Source organism: Podarcis tiliguerta, assembly GCF_965153285.1.
Source record: "Podarcis tiliguerta genome assembly, chromosome: 10".
Lineage (NCBI taxonomy): Eukaryota > Metazoa > Chordata > Lepidosauria > Squamata > Lacertidae > Podarcis > Podarcis tiliguerta.
Genome location: NC_139543.1, coordinates 72,495,522 through 72,520,942, shown reverse-complemented (window position 1 = coordinate 72,520,942; position 25,421 = coordinate 72,495,522). Strand labels below are relative to the sequence as shown.

The 25,421-nt window shown below is 51.2% G+C and overlaps 1 protein-coding gene across 2 annotated transcripts in view; it reads left to right on the top strand.

Moving 5' to 3' along the window:
- Window positions 1-25,421, top strand: part of GOLGB1 (golgin B1) — a 69,794-nt gene that overhangs the window by 903 nt on the left and 43,470 nt on the right. For both annotated transcript variants that reach the window (XM_083401606.1, XM_083401605.1), the window contains exons 2-14: window positions 3,846-3,950; window positions 5,511-5,663; window positions 5,870-6,013; window positions 7,214-7,333; window positions 8,982-9,104; window positions 9,282-9,395; window positions 11,731-12,127; window positions 13,514-13,611; window positions 13,775-13,865; window positions 15,955-16,028; window positions 18,492-18,585; window positions 18,957-19,030; window positions 19,835-24,654. In XM_083401606.1, the coding sequence (XP_083257732.1) occupies window positions 3,861-3,950; window positions 5,511-5,663; window positions 5,870-6,013; window positions 7,214-7,333; window positions 8,982-9,104; window positions 9,282-9,395; window positions 11,731-12,127; window positions 13,514-13,611; window positions 13,775-13,865; window positions 15,955-16,028; window positions 18,492-18,585; window positions 18,957-19,030; window positions 19,835-24,654 (6,392 nt within the window). In that variant the 5' untranslated portion in view covers window positions 3,846-3,860. The remainder of the gene's footprint in view (window positions 1-3,845; window positions 3,951-5,510; window positions 5,664-5,869; window positions 6,014-7,213; window positions 7,334-8,981; window positions 9,105-9,281; window positions 9,396-11,730; window positions 12,128-13,513; window positions 13,612-13,774; window positions 13,866-15,954; window positions 16,029-18,491; window positions 18,586-18,956; window positions 19,031-19,834; window positions 24,655-25,421) is intronic.

The window sequence follows — 25,421 nt, the reverse complement described above, 5'->3', positions numbered from 1 at the left end:
CCCTCCGCTTGTCTTGCAGCAAGATTTACGTATAATAATAATTTATTATTTATACCCCTCCCATCTGGCTGGGTTGCCCCAGCCACTCTGGGTGGCTTCCAACAAAATATTAAAATATAGTAGTCCATCAAACATTAAAAGCTTCCCTAAACAGGGCTGTCTTCAGATGTCTTCAAAAAGTCTGATAGTTGTTGTTCTAAGCAATCTTATAGCTTAGGGTCCCACTCTCTTTGGGGCCCAAAATAAAACTAAAGAAAAAACAAACCTGAATGTACATTTCCAAAATATAAGATGAAAAACAAATAAAATAAAACCTACATACAGCAACAGTGTTTTGTGTTGTGTAGGCTCCTAGGATGTAAGGAATGGGCCCCGCCTGCTCCCCAAAATATCACTGGTTTGCTCCTTTCTATATATAGGGTGCCTACATTCTGCATGGACTGGGTGCATGGCAACATGTGCAAATGGCTTGAGATACCTATTAGCACCATAAATTACCTTATAGCATATATTCCACACAAAAAGCCACAATTTCTTGTGGACAACGGACAGCTGAACATATAAAGGGCCTCATTACCTTCAGTAGCTTAGGGCCTCATCAAACCGAAATCCAGCTCTGCCGCCACCCCTGCAGGTGCTCTTTAAAGGCAGCCTCCTCTTCTCAGTGGACTTCCCATAAGCTGGAAATTGTTGGTACCTTGCTGGTTCCAGTGCACCAATTTGACAGCTCCCATGTGACTTGGGGTTGCTTTCACACTGCACGGCATTAGCCTGCCTCGCAAGTAATGCACAAATGAGCAAATGTGCCGGTTCCCTGAGAAGGTTGCAGCATCCCTCCCTCACCTGGGGCTAAGCCAGGAGTGAAACTAGCCATGAGCTGTAACTGGGGTTTACCACCCATGGTTCGTCTTAAGTCAAACCACAAAGCTGGGTTCACACATCATGCAGACCCAAACCACGGCTTAGCCTCTGATCGCGTTGCAGCAGCAGTACCACGACCATCACTTCAGGAACCCGCATGTTTGCTTGCCTGCTCAAAGCCATGGCTTGGGTGAGCGTTACATGCAAACTGGGCAGCTATGTTTGAAACCAGGAAGTGGATAAAACGTTCCTTAGTTTGTAATCTTCCATTCTTTGCCCAGTGCAAACGAAGAGTGGGCCGTGGCCTCGGTTACTTTGACAAGCTGGAATTAAGCAAGGCGTGCTTTGTTTTATTTACTTATAAAAATATAGAGCGCTGTTTCATTAAGAAAAAACTAAAAGCAGTTCACAACAGAAATTGCTAAAAACATGCGGTAAAAACGTACTAAAAAGTTAGAAACAGGCATCAGTAAACCAGTGTGGAAAGGTGTACTCTTATGCCCTTTTTAAAAGGTGGGGTTTTTTGGGGAGGGTGGGTGTTATTGGGTTGTTGTTGTTTTGATTATGTATATTTTGGTTTTATATTTTGATTTTATTCTGTGAACCGCCCTGAGACCTCCGGGTATAGGGCAGTGTATAAATTCAGTAAATAATAATAATACTTGCCTGCTGAATCTCTGTTAACAGAGTATTCCGCAATACTGGGCGGGTGACACTAAAAGGCATGATTTCTCATTATCAAGTGATCTTTTCTTGATAACAAGGCATAAACATTCTGGAAGAGCAGAAGCAGGTGCCTCAGGCTCATTACCTTAATTAACCTTCTGCAGAGGAGTTGCCCCAAGGAATCTGTTTGGGTTGCCACTCACCTGGCCTGATGAATCACCCTCCCTCTTACTTGACTGGAGGGCTGCTTTGCATAAGGATCTGTGTTGGAAAACCACAGGTGTGCTGCCATGTGAGACAAAGATGTACGGTACCTGATTCACCACCTCTAAGTGTAGCTTTCCTAGAGTGAAGTGCCGTAAAATGCAACAGTTCCCAAGCATGCATTTGTTGTAATTCATACAACAGCCCAGTAAGGTCAGTCAGTATTATTATCCCCTTAATACAGGTAGCTGGGCAGTGATGTGGGGCAGAAAAGAAATCCCAGTGCTTGCTTTTTCTGTGGAAAATTTTCCAGTTTGTAAGTTCATTAGTAACAATCAATTAGACAAGTTTGGCAGTTTCGAGGTTTTGTAGTAAGACTGATGTGCTACGTTAGACCGCTCTCTAGGGCAGGGGTAGGCAACCTAAGGCCCGGGAGCTGGATGTGGCCCAATCGCCTTCTCAATCCAGTCTGTGGACGGTCCAGGAATCAGCGTGTGTTTACATGAGTAGAATGTGTGCTTTTATTTAAAATGCATCTCTGGGTTACTTGTAGGGCATAGGAATTTGTTCATATTTTTTTCCCCAAAATATAGTCCGGCGCACCACAAGGTCTGAGGGACAGTGGACTGGCCCATGGCTGAAAAAGGTTGCTGACCCCTGCTCTAGGGCTTCAGAACATTTCCTGGTGCAAATTTTACCCTATGCAAATCATCGTATTTTGCATAGGCAATTCTCTCCCTGCTTCCCGAAAACCCACATCAGGTTAGGTCCTGGGTTGCCCAAGGCTGCGCTTGGTGAGTCTTGGCAGACTTGGACCAGGGACTCGCTGATTCACAGCACAGTTTCTTGGCCACACTCATGCCAGGGAAGTCAAACAGAATGAACAGCTTCTGAGAAAGTGCTTGTTGCTCTCATGCTCAGCAGCCCCACCCAAAGCGCCCAAGGCAGTTGAGCAGGAAACTCTTATCGTCAATGTCCGGGTAGCCTTTGCTGACGTTCTGGCTGGCGTTTCAGTGTCCCCTCTGCTTCCAGCAAGTCAGTTGTGCGTATCTGACCTGGGCAAGAACACCATTTATTGGAAAGTCAGGAAACTGTTTTTATAAATAAAGGGTGAAGCAGCAGGAACAGGGAATCCCCTCCCTGCCACCGTTTAAAGGTACCTTCAAGCGGCGGCGTAGCTGGGGCCTTCCAATGCTGTTGGATTGCTGCTTCCATCACCCCTGACCTTTCACAGTGGGTCTGATGGGAGTTAGATTCAGACAACAAAGGTTGTAAAGCTTGTCAGGATATTTGGTTTTGATTCTGCAGCACTTGAAATGTCCATGTTTTGGCTGCTGTAGGGATGCGGTGTGGGTGTTGAGAATGCAGGTGGTGAGATCTGGGAATCTGTTCACTCAAGGCCGCTGCCTCTGCCCATCCTCCCTCTGCCTTGAGCAGTTTGGAGTTGCTGCGGGGTGCTCTGCCTTTCAGGGTTTCTTGGTTCTGGTGCAGCACGTTCAGGCTTGAAAGTCTGTCCTTGGAACATCCCAAGCGTAGTGTGCATTCCTCACTCACACATTCCTTTTTAAAAAATAATTTGTGGCCCATGGTTGACCAGAAAGGATAAATAAAAGGATTCAATTCCTTTTCAGCTTCTGCAAGCTTCCTAGCCTAGTTGCTTGGTGGTAATTCTGTAGGCTGCCGGGCAAGGGCCCATTTAGAAACCTGGGTGAGGAACAGATCTAAGGAAATGTCCTTTACCCCGTCTTCAGCTGTGAGGCACATTCCTGATTTCTGTAACCCAGTGAAGTGAATTTCCGGCTTCTGACCAAGGCAAACCCTTGGCCTGAGGTGGGCGGGTTGTGTGTGTGTGTCATTCTGTTTCCACGGGGATGTTTCATCCTGGACAGCAGCAGATGGGGCTGTCCCTTATTCCATGCATGCTTGAGATGTCTGGATGCTCGATTCTGTGCGTGGCCTTGGGCAATAAGCAAGTTCTTCCTTGCCTCTTTTGGCTGTTGCTGCGATAGCATGGCGGAAGCACGTTCCCTGCGCAGCGACCGAACCTAGCCCCAAACCTTTCCCGTTTGTGTTTGTGCTGACATCCACTTTCTCCTTCTTCTCTGTCCTGCAAGAGCTGGAGGCTCAAGATGCTGAGCCGCTTGTCGGGACTGGCCAACACTGTCCTGCAGGAGCTGTCAGGGGAAGGAGAGGCTGCAGAGGCTGCAGATCTGCCTGATGTAAGTAGCTTTTCCCCAGACGAGGCCTGCTGCACAGTGGGTGTGGGGAAGGAAGGGTCTGCTTCTCCCGAGTTGCCCGCTGGGCTAGGAGGTCCTGGCTGCACACCGGCAGCCGAAAACAAGGAGGGCATTTGTGCTCAAAGCCTGTGCCTTAAATTGTCTTGGAAACAGGCAGAAGACAGCATAAATACTGGTGATGAGATGCCTGCATTGTGGGGGATTGGACCAGATGACCCTTAAAGTCCCTTTCCAAGCTACAGCTCTGTGATTCTATGATGACCTGTGCCATACTCACTAATTCTGTGAGAAGATGAGCTGCCACCTTCTGCACTGGCTCCTGGCTCCTCCATAGAGGCCGTGGGGCATTCATTAGTAGATAAGCCTCAGCTTCAAGGCCACCAGTCCGGAAGAGCCCCACCCCCAGCTGTGTTTTCAGTCCTGCAGTCCAAGCAGAATCACACCATTTAGAGCTGCTTCGCACATGCATGTTCGCTGCCTGCTTTCACACCCATTGTGTCCTTTAATGACCGATGGTCCACAGCTGAACACAGTGGTACCTCTGGATACGAATGGGATCCATTCTGAAGCCCCGTTCGCATCCTGAAGTAAACGTAACACGTGTCTGCGCATGTGCGGGTCGTGTTTTGCCACTTCCACGCATGCACATGATGTCATTTAGAGCGTCTGCGCATGTGCGAGCGGCGAAACCCGGAAGTAACGCGCTCCGTTACTTCTGGGTTGCCGCAGAGCAGAACCCGAAAATACTTAACCTGAAGCTACTTCAACCCGAGGTATGACTGTATGTGAACGGCGTCCTCTCAGAAGTGTTTCAATTGCGGCAGCCCGCAAGTTCTGTCTGTGGTGCTTGATTTGGGATGGCTCATTCATAGATGTAAAGCCAATCACCCGGCGACCGCTGTGCGAAGTGTGAAGCAGCCCTTGATTTACCTAAGCTGTTTCTGATTACCTCCCTCCTGGACTCTCAGGGCTAATCCACACCATACTTTTAAAGCACGTCCAATGCTCATTTAAGCCCATGACAACTTCCCCTCCCCACCGCCCCAAAATCCCAAGAACTGTAGTTTGTTAAGGGTGCTGGGCATCACAGCTTGGTGAGGGGGGACTATCATTCCCAGAGTTCTTTGGGGAAGTCATGTGAAATGCCTATGGCAACATGAGAACAGGCCTTATCTGTGGTGGCTCCCCGTTTGTGGAACACTCTCCCCAGGAAGGCCCACCTGGCATCTTCATTACATATCTTTAGGCACCAGGTGAAAAGCTTTCTCTTCAACCAGGCCTTTGGCTGATTAAAGAGAGTATGGCTTTTTAAAAAATGTGTTTGGGGTGGGGTTTTTTGTTATTAAGTTATGTGTTTTGTGCTTTTATTCTGTAAACTGCCTTGTGATCTTTGGATGGAGGGCAGTATGTACATTTTATAAACAAAAATAATAATATGGTGCAGATCTTCCGCTGCCAGATGTTTAGCCCTAGGGATGAAGCCAGATGTTGGGTCCTTTGGCCATGGCATTGTTACACAGAGTTCTTCTTGTTACCCCGCAGGGTCCGGTCCTGGAGCCCAGCCAGCAGAATGGGGAGGAGACGCCAGAGGACGTTCTGGAACGGCTGGGCCACATGGAGAGGCTGGTGGCGCAGCTGAAGGACCTGGTGCGCGAGAAGGATGCTCAGTTACAGCAGAAGGATGCCCTGCTACAGGTACCGTTCCTTTGTGGGAGGCATCACTGCTCAACTCTTCCCTAACTGGGAACCTTTCGTCTGCTGCAACGCTTAAAATTGCAAAACCGAGATGGGGGGGGGGTCAGGAGGCCATTGAGCCCACCTCTTGCCCCACTGCAGGGCCTTGGCTCACGTCAGCCTTTGAACATGCTGTCATTCCTGTATGTAAAAATTCCCTCCTCTAGGAAGAAAAGCAGGCTGCGGAAGCCAAGCTGCGGAAGCTGAAACTGCAGGCCAAAGCTAAGCTGGCATCTCAGAGCAAGCGCCTCGAGCAACTTTCAGAACAGGGAGCAGCATCACCCGCAGCGGACCCTCTTTCTTCCACAAAGGTGAGCCTCCTTGTCCAGAATGCCTACTCTCCTTTCCATATGGCACACCTTTTTATTTTTGGACCTCACCTGCCCTCTGTGCTCTCAGAAGCCATTCTTTGCCCTGGGAAGTAGCTTAGTCACACAGCCGGTTGCTGAAACACTTTTGTCCCTGTTTGCTGCTTGTGTCTCTTGTCTGCTAAGCTGTGGCGGACGCTAGTGAGCTGCGTGGACCTGAGCTCCTTCCACATTGCCATGAAGTCCTTGCTTAGGTCCCCTCTGGCTTCTGATGTGCCTCCCCAGGAACCTCTCAGCGAGCTCTTCTCCCCAGCAGTGAAGACTGGCAGTGTGCCTCTTTTCACATCTCGGAAGCTTTAGCTACAAGATTAAATTAAGAAGAGTCAAGGGAAAACCCATATTAGTGTCCTTTTTAAAAAAACCATTTTTATTAATTTTCCAATAAAAAAAACATCCAGTTAACATATCCAATCATAATCCAATTAAAACGAAAAACTAGAATAAAAAAAGACCAAGTTATAATCCAAATTGTATTTGTTGATTTTTTTGGGGCTCCGCATAGTCTGGACCTCTGAAGCATATCTCCAAATCTCAGTCCTAACTCTCCTCGTTGTATCCATATCTTCCACATCCCGATTTTAACGCTTTAAAGTTCTCCGTCCCTGGCTCTACGATTCTCAATCATGTCAGAAATCATATACAGTGGTGCCTCGCAAGACGAAAAGAATCCGTTCCGCGAGTCTCTTCGTCTAGCGGTTTTTTCGTCTTGCGAAGCAAGCCCATTAGCGGATTAGCGCTATTAGCAGTTTAGCGGCTATTAGCGGCTATTAAAGGCTTAATGGATTAGCGGATTAGCTGCTAAAAGGCTATTAGCAGCTTAGTGGCTTAGAAAAAGGGGGTGGGGAGCGAAAACCCCCCCCCAGGAATCGCAAGACATTTTCGTCTTGCGAAGCAAGCCCATAGCAAATTCGTCCTGCGAAGCACCTCCAAAACGGAAAACCCTTTCGTCTAGTGGGTTTTCCGTCTTGCGAGGCATTCGTCTTGCGGGGCACCACTGTATCTTTTCAAAGCCATGTTAGTGTTCTAATGAAGTCTTTGGCCAGTGGTCTTTGGCCAGTGGGTTGATCGAGCCTCCTCTTTCCCAGTCAGAAGTATGCTGTTCACAGATCACTCCCTTTCAGTAACTCGCTGCCTCCTTTTCAGAGTGACCAAGGGGCGCGTGATGAGCGGGAAGAGGAGACCGAGCTTCTGCAAAGGCGGTGTCGGGAGCTGCAGGAAGAGCTGGAGGCGAAAACAAGAAGCCTGGAGGAAGCACAGGCCCAGGTAGGAAGGGAACAACAACAACAACAATTATTTATACCCTGCTCATCTGGCTGGGTTTCCCCAGCCACTCTGGGTGGCTCCCAACAGAATATTAAAAACCACTATAAAACATCAGGAGGAGGTTGTGGAGGTTTTTTGTAGTACAGTGGTACCTCAGGTTAAGAACTTAATTAGTTCCGGAGGTCCGTTCTTAACCTGAAACTGTTCTTAACCTGAGGTACCACGTTAGCTAATGGGGTCTCCCGCTGCCGCCGCGTGATTTCTGTTCTCATCCTGAAGCAAAGTTATTAAGCAAAGGTACTATTTCTGGGTTAGCAGAGTCTGTAACTTGAAGCGTCTGTAACCCGAGGTACCACTGTACCTTAGTCGCTTCTTTTGGCATTCTGGGACTCGTTTGAGCAAGGGCAGAACTTGGAATCGTGGCATAGAGGTCAGAGAGTTGGGCTAGGGCCTAAGAGACCAGGGTTCAAATGCCATGAAGCTCACCTCGTCTCCTTGGGATTCTGTCACTTCCTCTCAGCCTAACCTACCTCACAGGGTTGTTGTGGGGGTTAAATGAGGAGGGGGAGAACCACGTACGCCACCTTGAGCTCCTTGCAGAAAAAGGTGAGATGTAAATGCAATAAATAAATAAATGGAACTCTCTGTATGTAGAGTTGGGTCGTGGCCACCTCCTGCCCCTGGCTTCTCGGCAGTTTATTCTGAGATGCATTCAAAGGTAATGCCTCAGCGCATTGAACAGCACAGACAAAAGGAGATACTTCTTCAAACGGCACATAGTATAACTATGGAACTCCCATCTGCAGGAGGCGATGGTGGTCATCAACTTGGATGACTGTCAGAGAGGATTCAGCGGTTCGAATCCCCGCAACGGGGTGAGCTCCCGTTGCTCGGTCCCTTCTGTCAACCTAGCAGTTTGAAAGCACGTCAAAGTGCAAGTAGATAAATAGGTACCGCTCCGGCGGGAAGGAAAAATGGCATTTCTGTGTGCTCTGGTTTCCGTCACAGTGTCCCGTTGTACCAGTAGTGGTTTAGTGATGCTGGCCACATGACCTGGAAAGCTGTCTGCGGACAAACCCTGGCTCCCTTGGCCTGAAAGCGAGATGAGCGCCACAACGCCATAGTCGCCTTTGACTGGACTTTACTGTCCAGGGGTCCTTTACCTTACCTTAGGCCACGTCAAAGTGCAAGTAGATAAATAGGTACCTCTCTGGCGGGAAGGTAAACAGCATTTCTGTGCGCTGCTCTGGTTCACAAGAAGCGGCTTAGTCATGCTGGCCACATGACCCGGAAGCTGTACGCTGGCTCCCTCAGTCAATAAAGCGAGATGAGTTGGCCACGACTGGACCTAATTGTCAGGGGTCCCTTTACCTTTACTAGCCACACCTTTACTACCTTTACTCTTTACCAGTTCACCATTGGAGGGAGTTTGCCTCTGAATGCCAGTTTCCGAAGGATCACAAGCGGAGAGGATAATTTTGTTGCCTGATAAGTTTCGGGTCCTGTCTGTGGGCTTCCCATAGACAGGTTGCTGGACTTGATTTAAAATACTAATATGAGTTTCTTCCCTCCTTGAAAACCCTTTCTGACTCCCTAGGCACAGGACATTCCAGTTAGCAGCTTTTAAACTTGTGTATTCTCTTGGCAGCTCAGCGCTCTGCAAGAGGAGGTTCAGAAGAAGGACTCTCTCCTGAAGGAACAGGCCCACCAGCACCAGGCTGAATTGCACCAGCTAGCCGCCCGTTCGGATCTGGAAGCGGAAATGCAGCAGGTGCGTTGGCAGAGGTTTGGGGGTGAGATACGCGCTCCAATCTGGGCCACTGAAAGGGGCTGGAGGGCTCAGACGAGGAGAGCTAGAGACAAAGAAGCCCGCAAGTGAAAGGTCCCTGCTGTGATCTCTGGATTTCTGCCTCTGAGCCTGGCAAAACTGGTGTTCTCTCTGTCCCAGAACCTGCGGCTGTTGCAACGGAAGCTGGAGGAGCAGGAGGCAGCCTTGCTGGGGCGGACGCAGGTGGTGGAATTGTTGCAGCAGGAGCTGAACATTACTGAGGAGCAGAAACAGGTACTTGCATTCAGGACGATGAGAGCTGGAAGGGGCCGGAAGCTTCCCCTCCCTTTGCTGCAGAGCGGGACTGTCCACCCATCAACCCTCTCCATCCTTTGCCTGTTGGCGGATTCTAACACTAAACCTGGATCCCAGTGTGTGACAAGCTGTGATGCAGCACGTTCTGGCCCAGGGGTCAGCAAACTTTTTCAGCAGGGGGCTGGTCCCCTGTCCCTCATGTGGGCTGGACTATATTTTGAAAAAGAAAAGAAAAATATGAATGAATTCCTATGCCTCACAAATAATAATAATAATGATGATGATGATGATGATAATTAATTTATTATTTGTATCCCACCCATCTGGCTGGGTTTCCCCAGCCACTCTGGGTGGCTTCCAACAAAGACCAAAAATACACTAAAATGTCACTCATTAATAACTTCCCTAAATAGGGCTGCCTTCAGATGTCTTCTAAAAGTCAGATAGTTGTTTATTTCCTTGACATCTGATGGGAGGGCGTTCCACAGGGCGGGCGCCACTACTGAGAAGGCCCTCTGCCTGGTTGCCTGTAGCTTTGCTTCTCGCAATGAGGGAACGGCCAGAAGGCCCTCGGCGCTGGACCTCAGCGTCCAGGCAGAATGGTGGGGGTGGAGACACTCCTTCAGGTATACTGGGCTGAGATAATAAAATAACCCAGAGATTCATTTTAAATAAAAGGACACATTCTACTCATGTAAAAACACCCTGATTCCCGGACCATCTGTGGACCGGATTGAGAACGCGATTGGGCTGGATTCCCCCCCCCCCCGCCTTAGTTTGTCTGCCCATGTTCTAGCCAATTGCCCACAGAGCAAATACCATATTTTTCTGTGTATAACATCCCTATTTTTTTGGGAGGGGATTGAGCAGAGTTGTTGAGCGTTTTTTGGGGGGGGCACCGCCGCAACTCGATCTGCGACCACGTCCATCGATCGTTTGAACGCATGCCGCCAACAGCCCGCATGCACAATAAACGCAACCACAGCTGATTGCGCGCACACCTCGCCACTACCGTAAATAGACTGCACAATTGCCGCAGCCACAGCCAGTCATGAGCAGGCCTTGCCACAGCAACCAGTCACACGCCCAAAAAAAGGAAACAAAACAAAACTAAACAAAAACGAAAAAGCACACATCTACAGAAAAAAACCATATCATTACGTACATTTACGCATATTGACTTCCTTCCTTTGTTCTAAGACCTCAAAAAATTTACTCTTACTATATTGTTGTGTCTGGTTAGATTGCTTCCATCTTTGTACTTTTTTTTTTTAACACCATTTTTTTTTCTTTAACCCTGTAAAGCATCATTCATTAAATACCAATATACTTACTCCAGAACAATGTTTTTTCATATACTCTTGAGCACGACCCCATTCTTTTAATAATTTCTGGTCCGATTGTCCCCTTATGAATGCTGTGAGTCTTGGCAGATTTATGTATTCACAAAATTTAATTTGCCAATCTTTCACTGATGGAATTTTCCTCCCTTTCCAGTTTTTTGCTATAAGGGTCCTGCCAACTGTTGTTGCATAAAGGAATACTTTCCTTTGATTTTCGGGAATGTCATTTGTAATTAAACCTAAAAGGAATGCCTTTATATTCTTTATAGACTGTTGACAATGTCTCTGTGACATTCAATTCTGCAGTACAATACAATCACATCTTTCTACAGTGGTACCTCGTTTCTCGAATGTCTCCTTTGACCAATGTTTTGGAACCCGAATGCCGAAAACATGGTAGTAAATGCTTCCCTTTTTGAACGGCTTCTGCTGCGTGTTTTTCAATTTTCTCAGTTTAATTTGCTGGCTGCCCTTTGTGCCTTGGTTTTCGAACATTTCGGAAGTCGAACGGTCTTCTGAAACGGATAACGTTCGAGAACCAAGGTACCACTGTATTATTATTATTAAATTTGTATGCCACCCTCCGTCCGTAGGTCTCAGGGCAGTTCATAGCATAAAAATACAAGATGAAACACAAAATGCACAACAACAAAACCACAAACCAATAACCCCCCTTCCACAAACACATTGAAAAGGATATAGGATGTCAAACAGCCAAAGGCCAAGTTAAAGAGGAACTTTTTTGCCTGGAGCCTAAAGGTGCATAATGAAGGCAACAGGTCAACATCCTAGGGGAGAGCATTCCACAGATGGGGAGCCACTGTAGAAAAGGCCCTGTACTTGTGTTGCCACCCTCCGGACCTCTCGAGGGGGGGAGGCACACGGAAAAGGTCTTCCCAGGGTTCTGTGCATACACAAAAACCGCTTTGCACCCCTGAAAGGCATGTGTGTTCTCCTCTTTACTTCCCAAGGTCCTTTCAGAGAGACTCCAGAAGGTGGAGGAGGAGCTGGATTCCCTGCACAGCACCTCTGCTTCCGAGAGGCAGGAGTCCCAGAGCCTGGTGGAGAGGCTGGAACTGGAACTGGCAGAGCAGAAGCTGTCCTCCCACCGCTCACAGGAGGAGCTGCAGCGGCTCTCTCAGGAGCTTGCCCAAACGAGAGCCGACTGCGAGCGCCAGAACCGGGATGCGGAGGAGAGACACGCGCGGGAAACGGCAGAGAAGAGCCAAGAGATTGCTGCGCTCCAAAGAGCAGAGCAGGCTATGCGCTCCAGCTACGAGGCTCTGCAGTCGGAGAATGCCCACCTGCGGCAGAACACAGAGCGGCCACCGGAGCACTCCTCCGAGGATGGCTCTTTGGCACAGCAAGGTCAGGAAGCAGTCTGCAGAGATCTCGGGGGTTAATAAATAGGCCTGAATTCTTGAAAGGACCACTTCTGGAACCTGGGGAGGCGGGAGCAGTTTTTCCAGCTTTGCTTCTGTTCGCTGTGTTGGAACGATCGGTCCGAGTTATTTGTTCTTCTGTTTTTTAAAAAATGGTTACATTTATAAACCACCTTTTCCTCTAAGGCGCTCAAGGTGGTGTACAGTGGTACCTCGGGTTCCAGAGGTCCGTTCTTAACCTGAAACTGTTCTTAACCTGAAGCACCACTTTAGCTAATGGGGCCTCCTGCTGCCGCCGTGCCACTGGAGCACGATTTCTGTTCTCATCCTGAAGCAAAGTTCTTAACCCGAGGTACTATTTCTGGGTTAGGAGAGTCTGTAACCTGAAGCGTACGTAACCTGAGGTACCACTGTACGTGGTGCTAGGACCGTCCTCTCATGTAGGACCCTGGCAGAGACACATGCCTGACTGGCATGTTCTCGCCCTCCTGGTTGATCGTTCAGGAGCTTCAGAAGCTTTCTTCAGCCCAAACATCACAGCGACTGATACCAAGAGGCATCAGCACACTTATGATCCTGCAGAGTATTTGCAGTTTGCATAACAGAACTCAGTAGCACAGCATTTTGGCTAATCTACGTTTATTTACATATAATATACTCCTAGCATTCTGACTTAGCTCCTTCCTCTTTCTCATCAGACAGCAAAGAGAGGAAGGACAAAGGACAATAGTCCCATTTCACGGAACACAGTAACATAAACATCCTGTCTCCGTCACTTCCCACTATGTGGAATGAAAACATACACCGTCATGTGATAGTCAACAATCTCATGACTGCAAACATGGAGCAAGAATCCTAACACGTGGTTCACCTTCCCCCCTCCATTTTATCCTCACAACAACCCTGTGAGGCGAGTCAGGTTGAGACACAGTGGCTGGCCCAAGGTCGCCAAGCAAATTTCATGGCCGAATGAGGATTCGAACCCTGGTCTCTCGGGACCTTGTCTGACACTAGTTACGCCGTTCGAGGTTTGAGTTTGGCAGCATTTGGGGGGTTTGCTTGTGACGATGGTGGTGCATTGGTTTGAGGAACAGGTCAGCTTGCAGACCCGCCATCCTGATTGCTGTGCCTCTTGGCAGCTTTTGTCTCCAGGCTTTTGAAAGGGGCCCGAGGGCAGCTCTCAGAATGGAAGCTTGTCCTTCTTTTACAGAGTGAAAGCTGAGTCCTGGTGACACCCACTCATTGACAGAAAAGCAAATTCCTCAAGTGTAAGGTGCAGGATGACGCAGCCCTTTGTTAGCGCTGGGGCAGAAGAGGTGGCGCTGGCTCTAGATGTGGCTGGGAAACTAACCTTCCGCGTTTGTTTCCCCAGGGGAGCTCCCAGAAAGGCCCAAGGAGTCTGACCATTCACAGGCCGAACCCAAAGCACTTACAGCTCAGGAAGCAAAGCAGCTCTCTCCGCCAAGCGAGGTAACGGCTTCCCCGAAGGCCCCAGCGAACCAGGGAGGGGCAGACCAGCCTGTTTCTGGCCCCCGCCAGCTGTGCATGTGTCCCTCCATCAGTCCATTCCATCTATTTCCCAGATCAATCTGCAAAAGCTAATTTGTGTTCTCTGTGTCTTTCTGCTCTCCAGCTGGCCACTGGAGAGGACGCAGCAGCTTTTTCAAGAAATGCCTGGCAAGATGAGCAGCGCAAGACTCTGGAAGCTCTGCAAGCCGAAAATGGTACCTTTCTCCTTCTTCTTTCATCACTTTCCACCTTCTAAAACCTGTTTGTGATCTGCTTTCTCCAGCCAGGGCTGTGTGGCTTCCCCCCAGGAATCCCGTATAAATAGATTAAGATGAAGAGCAACTGCTAATGGTTCCAGGGAAAGGGAGAAGAGCTATGGGTTCAGTGGGCTGGAGGGTGATTATACTGATAAATATACCACCCTTAATCCAAAGACCCCAGTGCGGTGCACAACGTTAAGAACATACCTTACGCAGCATAATAGTAAAAACATAGTACAGAGTATAACAATACACAGCATGATAATAAAAAAATCATCGTAACAGCTTCCTCCACCTTTAATAGGCAAGAGGTTATTTAAGGTCTGGGCAAAGAGGAATGTTTTTGCCTGGTGCCTAAAGACATGCAGTGATGGTGCCAGGGAGAGCATTTCACAACTGGGGAGCCACCACAGAAAAAGGCCCCGTTCTCATTTAACCCTCTCTTGGGAAGGGGGGAAATAGAGATGGGCCTCGTATGATAAGACTATGAGTTTTTGTTCAGCTTTCCAGCCCCTCTCCTTTGCAAGGGCCCAGGGTTGTGGGTAGATGGCACCCTTAAAAATAAACTAACCCCCAACAGTGTATTCAGTGGAACACTCACTGGACCCAGTTAAAATTCCTGCCTGCTGGCTTGCGCCTGGCCAACCAAAAGCCAACCCAGTTCTTGAGTCCCGTGCTCCAACTTGGACTTCGCCTCTTGGATCAGGGCCTTCCAAGGCCTCTATGCACACACACATCTCTTGTGTGTGCTGATCTTGTACAGGGTTTGCACACAGCCAGGATAATTCAGAGTGTTCTTGGCAGAGATCTTGACACAGCCAGACTCTGAGAGATTACGATAATCATGTTTGTTGCAGCGCAAGTGGGTGTTTGCGCTTGGAGGGGGGGGTACTGTTCTATTGTTAAGCTGGATGGGTTTTTAAGATTTCACATGCAGATGTGGGTGTTTTTAAGGCAACAGCTAAATAGACCCTTAACAGCCTTGCAATGGAGAGGCCCCCTGTTCTCCTGTGATCCGCCTCTTCAAAGCAAGTGGATTCTGCTAGTTGAGAATTCAGGAAGGCAGGCTCAGCATCAGGCAGTGCACCCCAATTTGAGACTTTTTTTATCTTCGGGGCCAAAGAGCAGATCATTTCATAGAAGTTTATGGAGTGATGTGTGGCATGGAGAGTACTAGGACTCAGGGACATCCTAGGAAGCAGAATGGGGACGCGGGTGGCGCTGTGGATTAAACCACAGAGCCTAGGGCTTGCCGATCAGAAGGCCGGCGGTTCGAATCCCCGTGATGGGGTGAGCTCCCGTTGCTCGGTCCCTGCTCCTGCCAACCTAGCAGTTCAAAAGCACGTCAAAGTGCAAGTAGATAAATAGGTCCCGCTCCGGCGGGAAGGTGAACGGTGTTTCCGTGCTTCTCTGGTTCGTCAGAAGCGGCTTAGTCCTGCTGGCCACATGACCCGGAAGCTGTACGCCGGCTCCCTCGGCCAGTAAAGCGAGATGAGCGCCGCAACCCCAGAGTCGGTCACGACTGGACCTAACAGTCAGGGGTCCCTTTACCTTTAGGAAGCTGAATCTTTGAAGATTCGGGGCAGATAAAACCCCAACCCTTCTTCATAGTTAAACTATGGCACTTGTTCCAAAGGTGAAAGGGGATGGCCTCAACCTGGATGGCTTTAAACGCAATGCAGACAAATTCATGAAGGCGATTATGCTAATAACCCAAGTCTCCTTTAAATTGCGCCATTTCCCTGAAATGCTCCCCTCCCAGTCTTCCCCTCCTCATCCTTTCCAGAGAGCCTCAATCCTGGTGAGCTTTTACTTTCCCTTGAGAAATCGTCGCTCTTGAGAAGCGTGTCCCGGTGCCATCACCTCTTCCAGGACATCTTGTAACCCTCCTTTCTCTAGAGAGGATATGAGCTCATGGCCTGACCTGGCCTGACACCACTCCATTTACATCTCTGACCCCAAACTCCGGCCTCCTTCCAGATCCCGCTTCCTCCTTGGCTGCTGCTTCTGATTAACACCTCTCCTCCCTCCTCTGCCTTTTCAGAGACCCTCCGCTCCAAAGTTGCCATGCTGGAAAAGAGGCTCGAATTCCCCGTGGTTTCGGCAGAGTCAAACCAGGTAACCTCCGAGCAAAAGTAGAATGGGCGAAGAAGGCCTTCTAGTAGGCTAAGCACCTGGCCTGAGAACGGCTCCTACTAAGCTGCCCTCTTGGCTGCACCCAGCAATCCTCTTTGCTGGGTTATTATTAGGAGGCTTAATATGGGACACACAGAGAGAGAACGCTTAGGAATTTCACCTGGAGTTTTGCCCACCCTCTTAACTGGGCTTTCAGAGCACTGCTGTTGCGTCCTCAGAGGTGACCCTTCTCCCCTCGTGTTTCCCTTACGTTTTATAATAATAATAAATAGTAAATTTTTATTTATATCCCGCCCTTCCAGGGCTCAGGGCGGCTAACAACAAATTTAAAACACTTAATTGATGCAACAAAAACCAGCATAAAATCCAGTATAAAACGTGAATAACAATAAATTCAGAATTCAGAAATCAATTTAGGGGGGAAATCCATCCAATAAACATTAGATGATCACCAGGGCTAGCTGGCTAAATTAGTCCTATTTCGGCCGGCGAGGAGACCAGGGGAGAATTAGCTGTGGGATCCCAGAGCGGGTGACCTTCATAAAAAGGGGAGGGGGAGGGAAGGAAGGGGAATAAAAGATCAGACTAAGATCAAATTGAAAGCCAGGCGGAATAGCTCTGTCTTACAGGCCCGACGGAAGGAGGTTAAATCCTGCATGGCCCTGGTCTCATGGGACAGCATTCCACCAGGTCGGAGCCATCACTGATAAGGCCCTGGCCCTGGTGGAGGATAGTCTGACTTCCTTAGGGCCCGGGACCTCAAAACTATGGTTATTCATAGACCTTAAGGTCCTCTGCGGGGCATACCAGGCATACATTTTGCATGTGCAGAGTATCTTTCATGCTCTCGGCTTTTTCTCTTGGCAAGCCGCTGCTGTTCCCTGGCCCCTCTGCAGCCAGACGGTTCTTCGGGAGAGCCAAAATGCACACCTGCCTCTAATTTCCACTGGCAAAGAGCAGCTCTCCTTTTCACCTGTCGTGAATGAGAAACTCCTGTTGTATTCGCATTAACGACTTCTCATTTTTTTCTAGTAGCTCAGACATCATTCATATGTGTGTGTTTGTATATGTGTACACACACACACACATATACCCTATTTTTCCATGTATACGACTAGGTTCTTTCCCTGAAAAATAATGTCAAAAATTAGTGGGCGTCTTATACTCTGGGCCATCTCCCCCCATTTTCTTAAATCTGAGTCCCCCCAAATAGGGGGCGTCTTATACATGGGGGGGGGGTCTTATAGATGGAAAAATATGGTATGTTTATCATTGGCATTTGAAGGAACGCTAATCAAAATGACATCTTGGGGGTCTTTTTAGGAGCAAGTGTCCGACCAGTAGATTAAAGCGAACCATAAAACTATTATTATTTTGTTTCATAAAATTTATATTCCGCCTGATGGTTGGAAAAAACTCAAAGTGGTTTCCAAACAGCCAATAGCCACAAATCTATGAAAGTTATGTAGAGATGACTGAGAGAGACGCAAAGATGCCTGAAAATTATGCCACGTGTGGCTTGCTGTGCTGCAGCTGGGTCCCCTGAACCCTGAATTCCGGCACCACAAACCTGCCACTGCTGTCGGAGGAAGCCCAGCTCTTGAGGGTTACTTGCCTTGTGGAGGGGTCTGCTGAGGTTTCCCCCCAGCCTGGAGGGAAAATCAGTAGCCCTCTGCCCTGGGATTTTATTCCATTCACCTTTCCCTTCCTTCAAAGGCTTCAGGCTCAGCAGAGCAAAACACCCTCCGATCTGCAGGCAGGGGAGCCATGAGATTTGGTCAGTGATGAGTTACAGCAGTCAGAAGGGCAGTAAAAGGCTTCTCGCGAGGAGCTTTGAGGGTGTGGCAAATGGTTGCTGCAGGAGGGGAACGAATCCACTAGGAAAAACAAAGCTGTGTTAAAAAGAGAGCACCAAGCTGAGGTTATGAGGATTCTTCATATACAGTCGGCTTGTCCCCTCGATGTGGGTTTTTCTGCAAGGGAGACAGTTTCTAGTGCTGAAGCCAGTCTGGTGGTTGGTAAAACCCGAGACCAGTTTACCTATGAGATCAGCTTACCCCACACATGCCTAGTCCTCCGCTTCAATCGGCAGAGCTGGCGCTGTTACAAGTGCGACAAAAAACTCGATATTTTAGTAAGGCAACACCCACACTTTGGAACTCCCTGCCGATTGATAGCCGGTAGCACCGTCACCAAACTCTTTTTGGCGACTGCTAAAAGCCTGCTCAGATCTTTAGAAAGTAGATACGAATTTTAATCTGCTTTTAGTCCATAGTTATTTTGAAAGTTTAAATTTATTGTTCTTAATTTATTATTTCATTTTTTTTTTGTATAAGCTGCTTTGAGGTGTTTGGTAGTTGTTGTTTTTTTACAGTCGAGCAGTATACAAATTTTATAAAATAAATAATAATAAAATGCTTCCCTTTCTCTTCTCTTTTTTCCCAGAAGGTCAGCTGTGCTGAAACAGGCGTTGAAATGCAATCTCAGGGGGCTTCGGGGCTGCCGTCTGGAGTTGATGACCCCTCCCCTGGGCCTGGCAGTAAGCATCTCGAAGCTGTGTGTTGCAGGCATTGAGGTGGGGAGGCACTTAGGGGACAGGTGGAGGGGCCTCGGGTGGCCTGCTCTCGCCTTCCCACAAGTGGGGAGCCACCGCAGAAAAGGCCTCGGGACCTCTCATGGAGGGAGCACACGAAGAAGGGCATCAGAGGATGAGGGCAGGGACTGAGTCAGTTCATATGGAGAGAGGGGATCCTTGACGTATTGCAGTCCTGAGCCGTTTAAAGCTTTGTAGGTCAAAACTGTCGCTTTGAAAAATCAATAGCAATAATTTAAAATTTAATTTCAGATAGTTGAAAGTGCCACAAAGCTGGCTTTTTCTGCAGCTGACTCTCTCCTGTGTTCTTTGGCTAGGTGTGCCTGACGGTCTGGGAAGCAACAGCGTTGAAGGCCTCTGCTCACCAGATGATCCTGTTGCCTTAGCTCAGGTAGGAACCAGAACCACCACCCCCCCGCCCCGCTTCCATCTCCTGGATTTGCTTTCTTGAAATATCTCTCTCTCTCTTTTTTAACAAAAGCCCTGCAATACTTTTCCTCTTCCCTCCCTGTCCCTTTCCCCTTATGTGTTGTGTTTGGTTAGCAAACCTGCAGGAAGGGACTGTCTTGTCTTGATTGTATGTAAGCCACCGTGGAAGCATTTCAGTCAACGAGCAGGGTACAAATGCTCAAAATAATAATAATAACAATAATAAAATAGGCCCCCTGTCATCCCCGTGCTACAGTCATGGGGGGAGGTGGCAGAGATGGGAGCTCTGATTCATAGAATCATAGAATCATAGAGTTGGAAGAGACCACAAGGGCCATCGAGTCCAACCCCCTGCCAAGCAGGAAACACCATCAGAGCACTCCTAACATATGGTTGTCAAGCCTCTGCTTAAAGACCTCCAAAGAAGGAGACTCCACCACACTCCTTGGCAGCAAATTCCACTGTCGAACAGCTCTTACTGTCAGGAAGTTCTTCCTAATGTTTAGGTGGAATCTTCTTTCTTGTAGTTTGGATCCATTGCTCCGTGTCCGCTTCTCTGGAGCAGCAGAAAACAACCTTTCTCCCTCCTCTATGTGACATCCTTTTATATATTTGAACATGGCTATCATATCACCCCTTAACCTCCTCTTCTCCAGGCTAAACATGCCCAGCTCCCTTAGCCGTTCCTCATAAATTCCCTCTGCTGTGCTCATTCCTCAAACTTTGCCTTGCTGGAGAACTAAACTTCCCCTTTTCCTCATTTCAGCCCAGCCCAGAGGCCACGGACAACACACCCCCTGGTGTCCTGGACTACCTTTCTGCAAAGAAACACAAAGACCTGTCCGTCTTGATGCTGGAGATGCAGGAGGCCCAGGAAGAAATTGCCTTCCTGAAGAGGCAGCTCCAGGACCCGACCGGAGTTGAGCCTCCGCCGCCAGGGGAGTCACAAGCCAGTGGCGGAGAAGAAGACGGGGTGGTCCTCATCCAGAGTGATTCGAGCAGCAGCTCGCTGGTCACCGTAGAAATTCAGGAGGAGTCCCTTCCGGAGACACTCTTGGGGAAAGACGACCTCTCCGCAGAGGACAGAGAAGCAGCTCAGGAGCCTTCTCCAGCAAAGCAAGAACTGGAAAGGTTGCATCTCGAAATTGCCGGGCTGCGTGCAAGCCAGCAGGAAGCAGAGGAGCGCCACAAGGGGGTCTTGGAAGAGAGAGACACAGAAATCAGGCGGCTCCAGCAGCTGGCAGAGGGTTCCTCTGGGGCCGTGGACACTCTCCGTGCCGAGAGGGATCGGCTCCTGTCCCAGCAGAAGGAGCTGGAGGATCAGGTGAGGCGGCTGGAAGGGGACCTGGCCGACTCGGAGAAGCGGCAGCTCTCCGACCACCAGAGCGGGGCGTCCCAGCTGGCCCTGCTGCAGGAGCAGCTCCAGAGCTTGCAGAACGAGGCCAAGTCCAAGGAGGTGAAAATTGCCGCTCTGCAGAAGGACCTGGACGAGACGCAGCGCCGCCTGGCGGAGCAGGACCTGCAGGGGAGGAGCCTGAGAGGCTGTCTTGAGGAGGGGGAGCAGGAAAGGCAGGCGCTGTCAGGACGGCTGCAGGAGGCCTCCGCCAAGGCCGAGGAGCTCTCCCAGAGCCTCGCGTCGAAGGAGTCGGAGGTCGCCCGGCTGCAGGGGCTCCTCTCGGAGAGCGCTGCCGAGGTGGAGAGGCTGCGGCTGGACGTGGCGGAGCGGGAGCAGCGGATGGCGGAAGTCAGCATGGGCATGTCAAGCCGGATGGTGCAGCTGAACGAGGAGAAGTTCTTGCTGGGGAAGGAGCTGGCGAGCCTGACGGAACAGCTGAGTCTGGTGGCAGAAAGGAAGGAGACGAGAGAGCAGGGCGTGGGGACGGAGGAGGAGGAGGAGAAGGTGCCTGAGCAGCTGGCGGAGAGATCTTCCCCCACCAGTGAGGAGGCGGAAGCGTTGCGGAAGGAAAACGAGCTCGTCCGGAAGAAGCTGCAGGCGGCTCTTGTCAGCAGGAAGGAGCTCCTGATGAAGGTCCACAAACTGGAGAAGGCACTGGAAGCGGGGAGCGGGGAGCCTGCAGAGCCTGGGGCCAGAGTCCCAGAGGCCCGTAAGGATGGAGAGGAAGAGGAACCCCCTGAGAGCACCGTAAGCGCAGATGGCAACGGGCGCCCTGCAAGGCGAGGCAGGGCCGCTTCTGTGGGCCAGCTGGTTCCGGAAAAGGAGGCTGAGCTGCAGTGCATCTTGGGGGAAAAGGAGTCCGCTGTGCTTGCGCTGCAGGCTGCGGTTGGGGAGCTTCGGCAGAGTGTGCAGGAGAAGGACCTCCTCATCGGTGCCTTGCGAGCTGAACTTGAGGGCCGCAGCTCAGCCCCCGAGAAACAGGCACCAGCCAGAGAGAGCACGGAGGTCTCCGCCATTCCTCCTGCTCTTCCTCCGTCAGACAGCACTGCTGAACCCAGTCTGGAAGGAGAGCCGAGGGGTGCTCTGAAGGAGAGGATCTGCACTCTGGAGCAGGAGAGGGAGCAGCTGCAGAAGAAGCTCCAGGAAGCCCTGGCCTCCCGCAAAGACACCGTCAAGAAGGCCCAGGAGAAGAACCGCCATCACCGCGAGCAGCTCAAGCAGCAGAAGGACGACTACAGTCTCCTGCAGGAGCAGTTTGAGCAGCAGAGCCGAGAGAAGGAGAAGCTGCAGAGTCAGCTCCAGGATCTGAGCCAGGCCCTGGAGAAGGCCTCTCTCCCTCCTGAAGATCCGGCCCCTGGAAGCCCCATGGCGGCCGAAGATTTTGCAGCTGTGGAAGCGCTCAAGGCAGACCTTGAGAAGCTCAAGGCTGAGAAAGGGGAGCTGGAAGCCCAGGTCCGGCACCTGGAAGGGGAGCTCAGGAGCAAGGCTGAGGCAGCTCTGCAGCTCCAGGAGCAAGTCGGGCAGCTGGTAGCTGAGTTGGAAACAGTGAAGGAAGCCTGCCGCCAGGCTGAAACCCGTGCAGCAAGCCTTGGGCGAGAGCTGGAGGAGAGCCAGGCCGAGGCTGCCAGGCAAGAGGGTCTGAGGCTTCACCAAGCAGCTTTAGAAGAGCAGAAGGAGCTGGCCAGCAAGGAAGAAATTGAACACCTCAATGCTCAGCTAGCGGACAAAAGCGAGTCTTTGCGTGGCCTGCAGGCGGTGCTGCAGGAGAGAGAGGAGGCCTTCAAGGCCCTGCAAGGACAGCTGGAGGAGGCCCAGAGCAAGGAGCGGTCCCAGCGCCTGGAGGCTGAAGCCCAGCAGAAGTCGGAAGCGGCGGCCGCCGAGGAGCAGTCCAGGAGCCAGCTGCAAAGGAAACTGCAGGCTGCACTCATCTCCAGGAAGGAGGTGCTGAAGGAGAGCAAGGCCCTGAAGGAGGAGCTGGCCGGCACCAAGGCTGCTCTGGAGAAGATGTCCCACCTCCTCTCAGAGGCAGAGAGCCGAGCTTCCGAGCTGGGGATGGAGAAGGAGGCCCTTGGGGTGAGGCTGGCGGCCCTCGGAGAGGAGCGGGAGAAGCTCATTACGGAAGTGGACAGAGCCCTGGTGGAGAACCAGAATGTCTCCAGCTCCTGCGAGAGCCTGAAGCTGGCCCTGGAGGGCCTGACCCAGGAGAAGGCCCGGCTGGAGGAGGAGGCGGACGCCTTGCGGCGCTCCCAAGCCCAGGAGCTCTCCGAGTGGCAGCGGAAGCATGCGGAGCTGCAGGCGGAATACGAGACCCTCCTGCAGTCGTACGAGAACGTCAGCGACGAGGCGGAGAGGATGCAGCGGGTGGTGGAGGGCGTCCGGCAGGAGAAGCAGGAGCTCTTCCTCAAGCTGAAGGGCGTGGAGGCGGAGAAGAGGGAGGCGGACGCCCGCCTGCAGGGGGCCGAGCAGGAGATGGAGGGGATGCGGGAGAAGATGCGGAAGTTTGCCAAGTCCAAGCAGCAGAAGATCCTGGAGCTGGAGGAGGAGAACGAGCGGCTGAGGGCGGAGATCCATCCTGCGGACGGTTGCCCGGGAGGGGCAGAAGGGGCAGGCGCCGACCTCCGGGAAGAGCTGGAGAGCTCCAGGCAGGACTGCAAATCCCTTTCCAGCCAGCTGGAGGTTCTCAAGGCTGAGAAGGACACCCTGAACCAGCAGATCCAGGACTTGAGGCAGGCGCTGCAAAGCAAAGCACACGTGAAAGAGGAGGAGGTGGTGGCGGCAACGAAAAGTGAGGAAGTCACTTCCAGCTCCTTGGTGGAGCCCCTAGAGGCTCAGGTGGATTCGGGATCACGTTGGCAGCCTCCAGAAGCCACTCCCACACAGGAAGACGAAATCTGCAAAGCCAGCCCTCCTCATGACGAAACGAACAGGTCCTTGCAGCAATTCACTGAACAAGTTGCAGACCTGGAGGAGAAGAGGCAGGTGGCGGAGGAGGAGCTGAGCAGGGTCCGGAGCGATGTGGAGACCCTGAGCGAGGAGAAGAAAGTGCTGGAGGGACTGTTGGCTGCCAAAGGCCGGGAAGTGGAAGCTCTTCAGGAGAAGGTCCTTGAGATGGAGCAAGCTGGCCAGCAAACGGAGGAGCAGCTTGCCGGAGCCCTGAGGCTGAAGGAGGCCTTGGAGGCCGAGAAGGACGATCTGGAGGAGAGGCTCATGAACCAGCTGGCGGAGCTGAACGGGAGCATCGGGAACTACCAGCAGGACGTGGCGGACTTGCAGAGCAACAACCAGCAGCTCCTGAGCGAGGTGGGGAGCCTTCGAGGGGCCTTGGACCGCTTGGAGGATGAGAAACGGCATCTCCTGCAGGAGAAGGCAGATGCAGAGAGGAAGAAAGAGCACGTGGAGAAGCTGAAAGGTGCCTGGAAGGGCGACAACGGCCGGGCACAGGTGAAGGAGCTCCAGGAGCTGCTGAGGGCGAAGCAGCAGGAGGTGAAGGAGCTGCAGAAAGGCTGCATTAAAAGCCAGGAGAAAAGCAGCAGCTTGGAGAAGACCATCAAGGCCCTGGAGTTCGTCCAGAGTGAGTTCCAGAAGGAGCTGGATGCCGCCAGGAAGAGCTTGGCCAAGGCCGAAGAGGACACCCAGAAGGCCCAAGCAGAGCTGGCCGCCTGCAGAGTCTCGCTGGATGATACTCAGAGCGAGGCGGCCAGAGTCTTGGCCGAGAGCCTGAAGGCCAGAGAGGAGCTCCAAGCGAGCAAAGCAGAGGTCCAAGCGCAGCTGCGGGCGGAGGAGAAGGCCCTCGAGAGGCGGCTGGAGCGGGAGAAGGACAAGCACTCGAAGGAGGCGAGGAACCTGGAGGAGAGGCTGCAGGCCCTGCAGAGGGAGCAGGCCCGCTCGGAGGCGGCAGCGCGGGACCTGCGGGAATCCCTGCGCCAGAAGGACCAGGAGGCCAAGCAGCTGCAAGGCAACCTGAACCACACCTTGGCCCAGCTGGCCGCCTTCACCCGGAGCATGTCCTCCCTGCAGGACGACAGGGACCGTGTGATCGACGAGTCCAGGCAGTGGGAGAAGAAGTTCAGCGAGGCCATCGAGAAGAAGGAGCAGGAGGTGCGCGCCCGGGAGCAGGCCTGCGCCACCTTGGAAGAGCAGGTGAAGCAGATGGCAGCCCAGGTGGAGGACCTGCAGAGCCGCATCGCCAGGTAAAGAAGGGTGGCGCTGGGAGGAAGGGGGTGGCTGCCCCCTCCCCAAAAGAGGTTGTGGCCCAGTGATTAGAGCTGTTCTTGGACCATAGCTCCCATCGTCCATAGCTAGCAGCACCACTGGTCAGAGATGATGGGAGTTGTAGTCCAACCACAGCTGTTACATACATTCCCCACATGTTGGCTTTATTCTAGGTCAGGGGTAGGCAACCTAAGGCCCAGGGGCCGGATGCGGCCTAATCGCCTTCTCAATCCGGCCTGCGGACGGTCCGGGAATCAGCGTGCTTTTACATGAGTGGAATGTGTCCTTTTACTTAAAATGCATCTCTGGGTTATTTCTGGGGCTTAGGAATTCGTTCATTTCCCCCCAAAATATAGTCGGGCCCCCACAAGGTCTGAGGGACGGTGGACCGGCTCCCTACTGAAAAAGGTTGCTGACCCCTGCTCTAGTTTCATCTGGAATTCATAGAACAATAGCTGTAGAATTGGAAAGGACCTACGAGGGTAATCTAATTCCCTGCAATGCAGGAATATCAACTGAAGAATCCCTGACAGAAGGCCGTCCAACCTCTTTTTGAAAACCCCCAGGGAAGGAGAGCCCACCGCTTTTTGAGGGGGGGGGGAATGTTTAGCTGGAATCTCATTTCTTGTCACCTGAATCCATGGGTGAGGACAAAAGAACAACAAACCTCTGGTTATGGGAAACTTATTCAATAAACACGCAAGATGTAACCGGCTGTATGTTTGAAAAAAGGATATATACTATT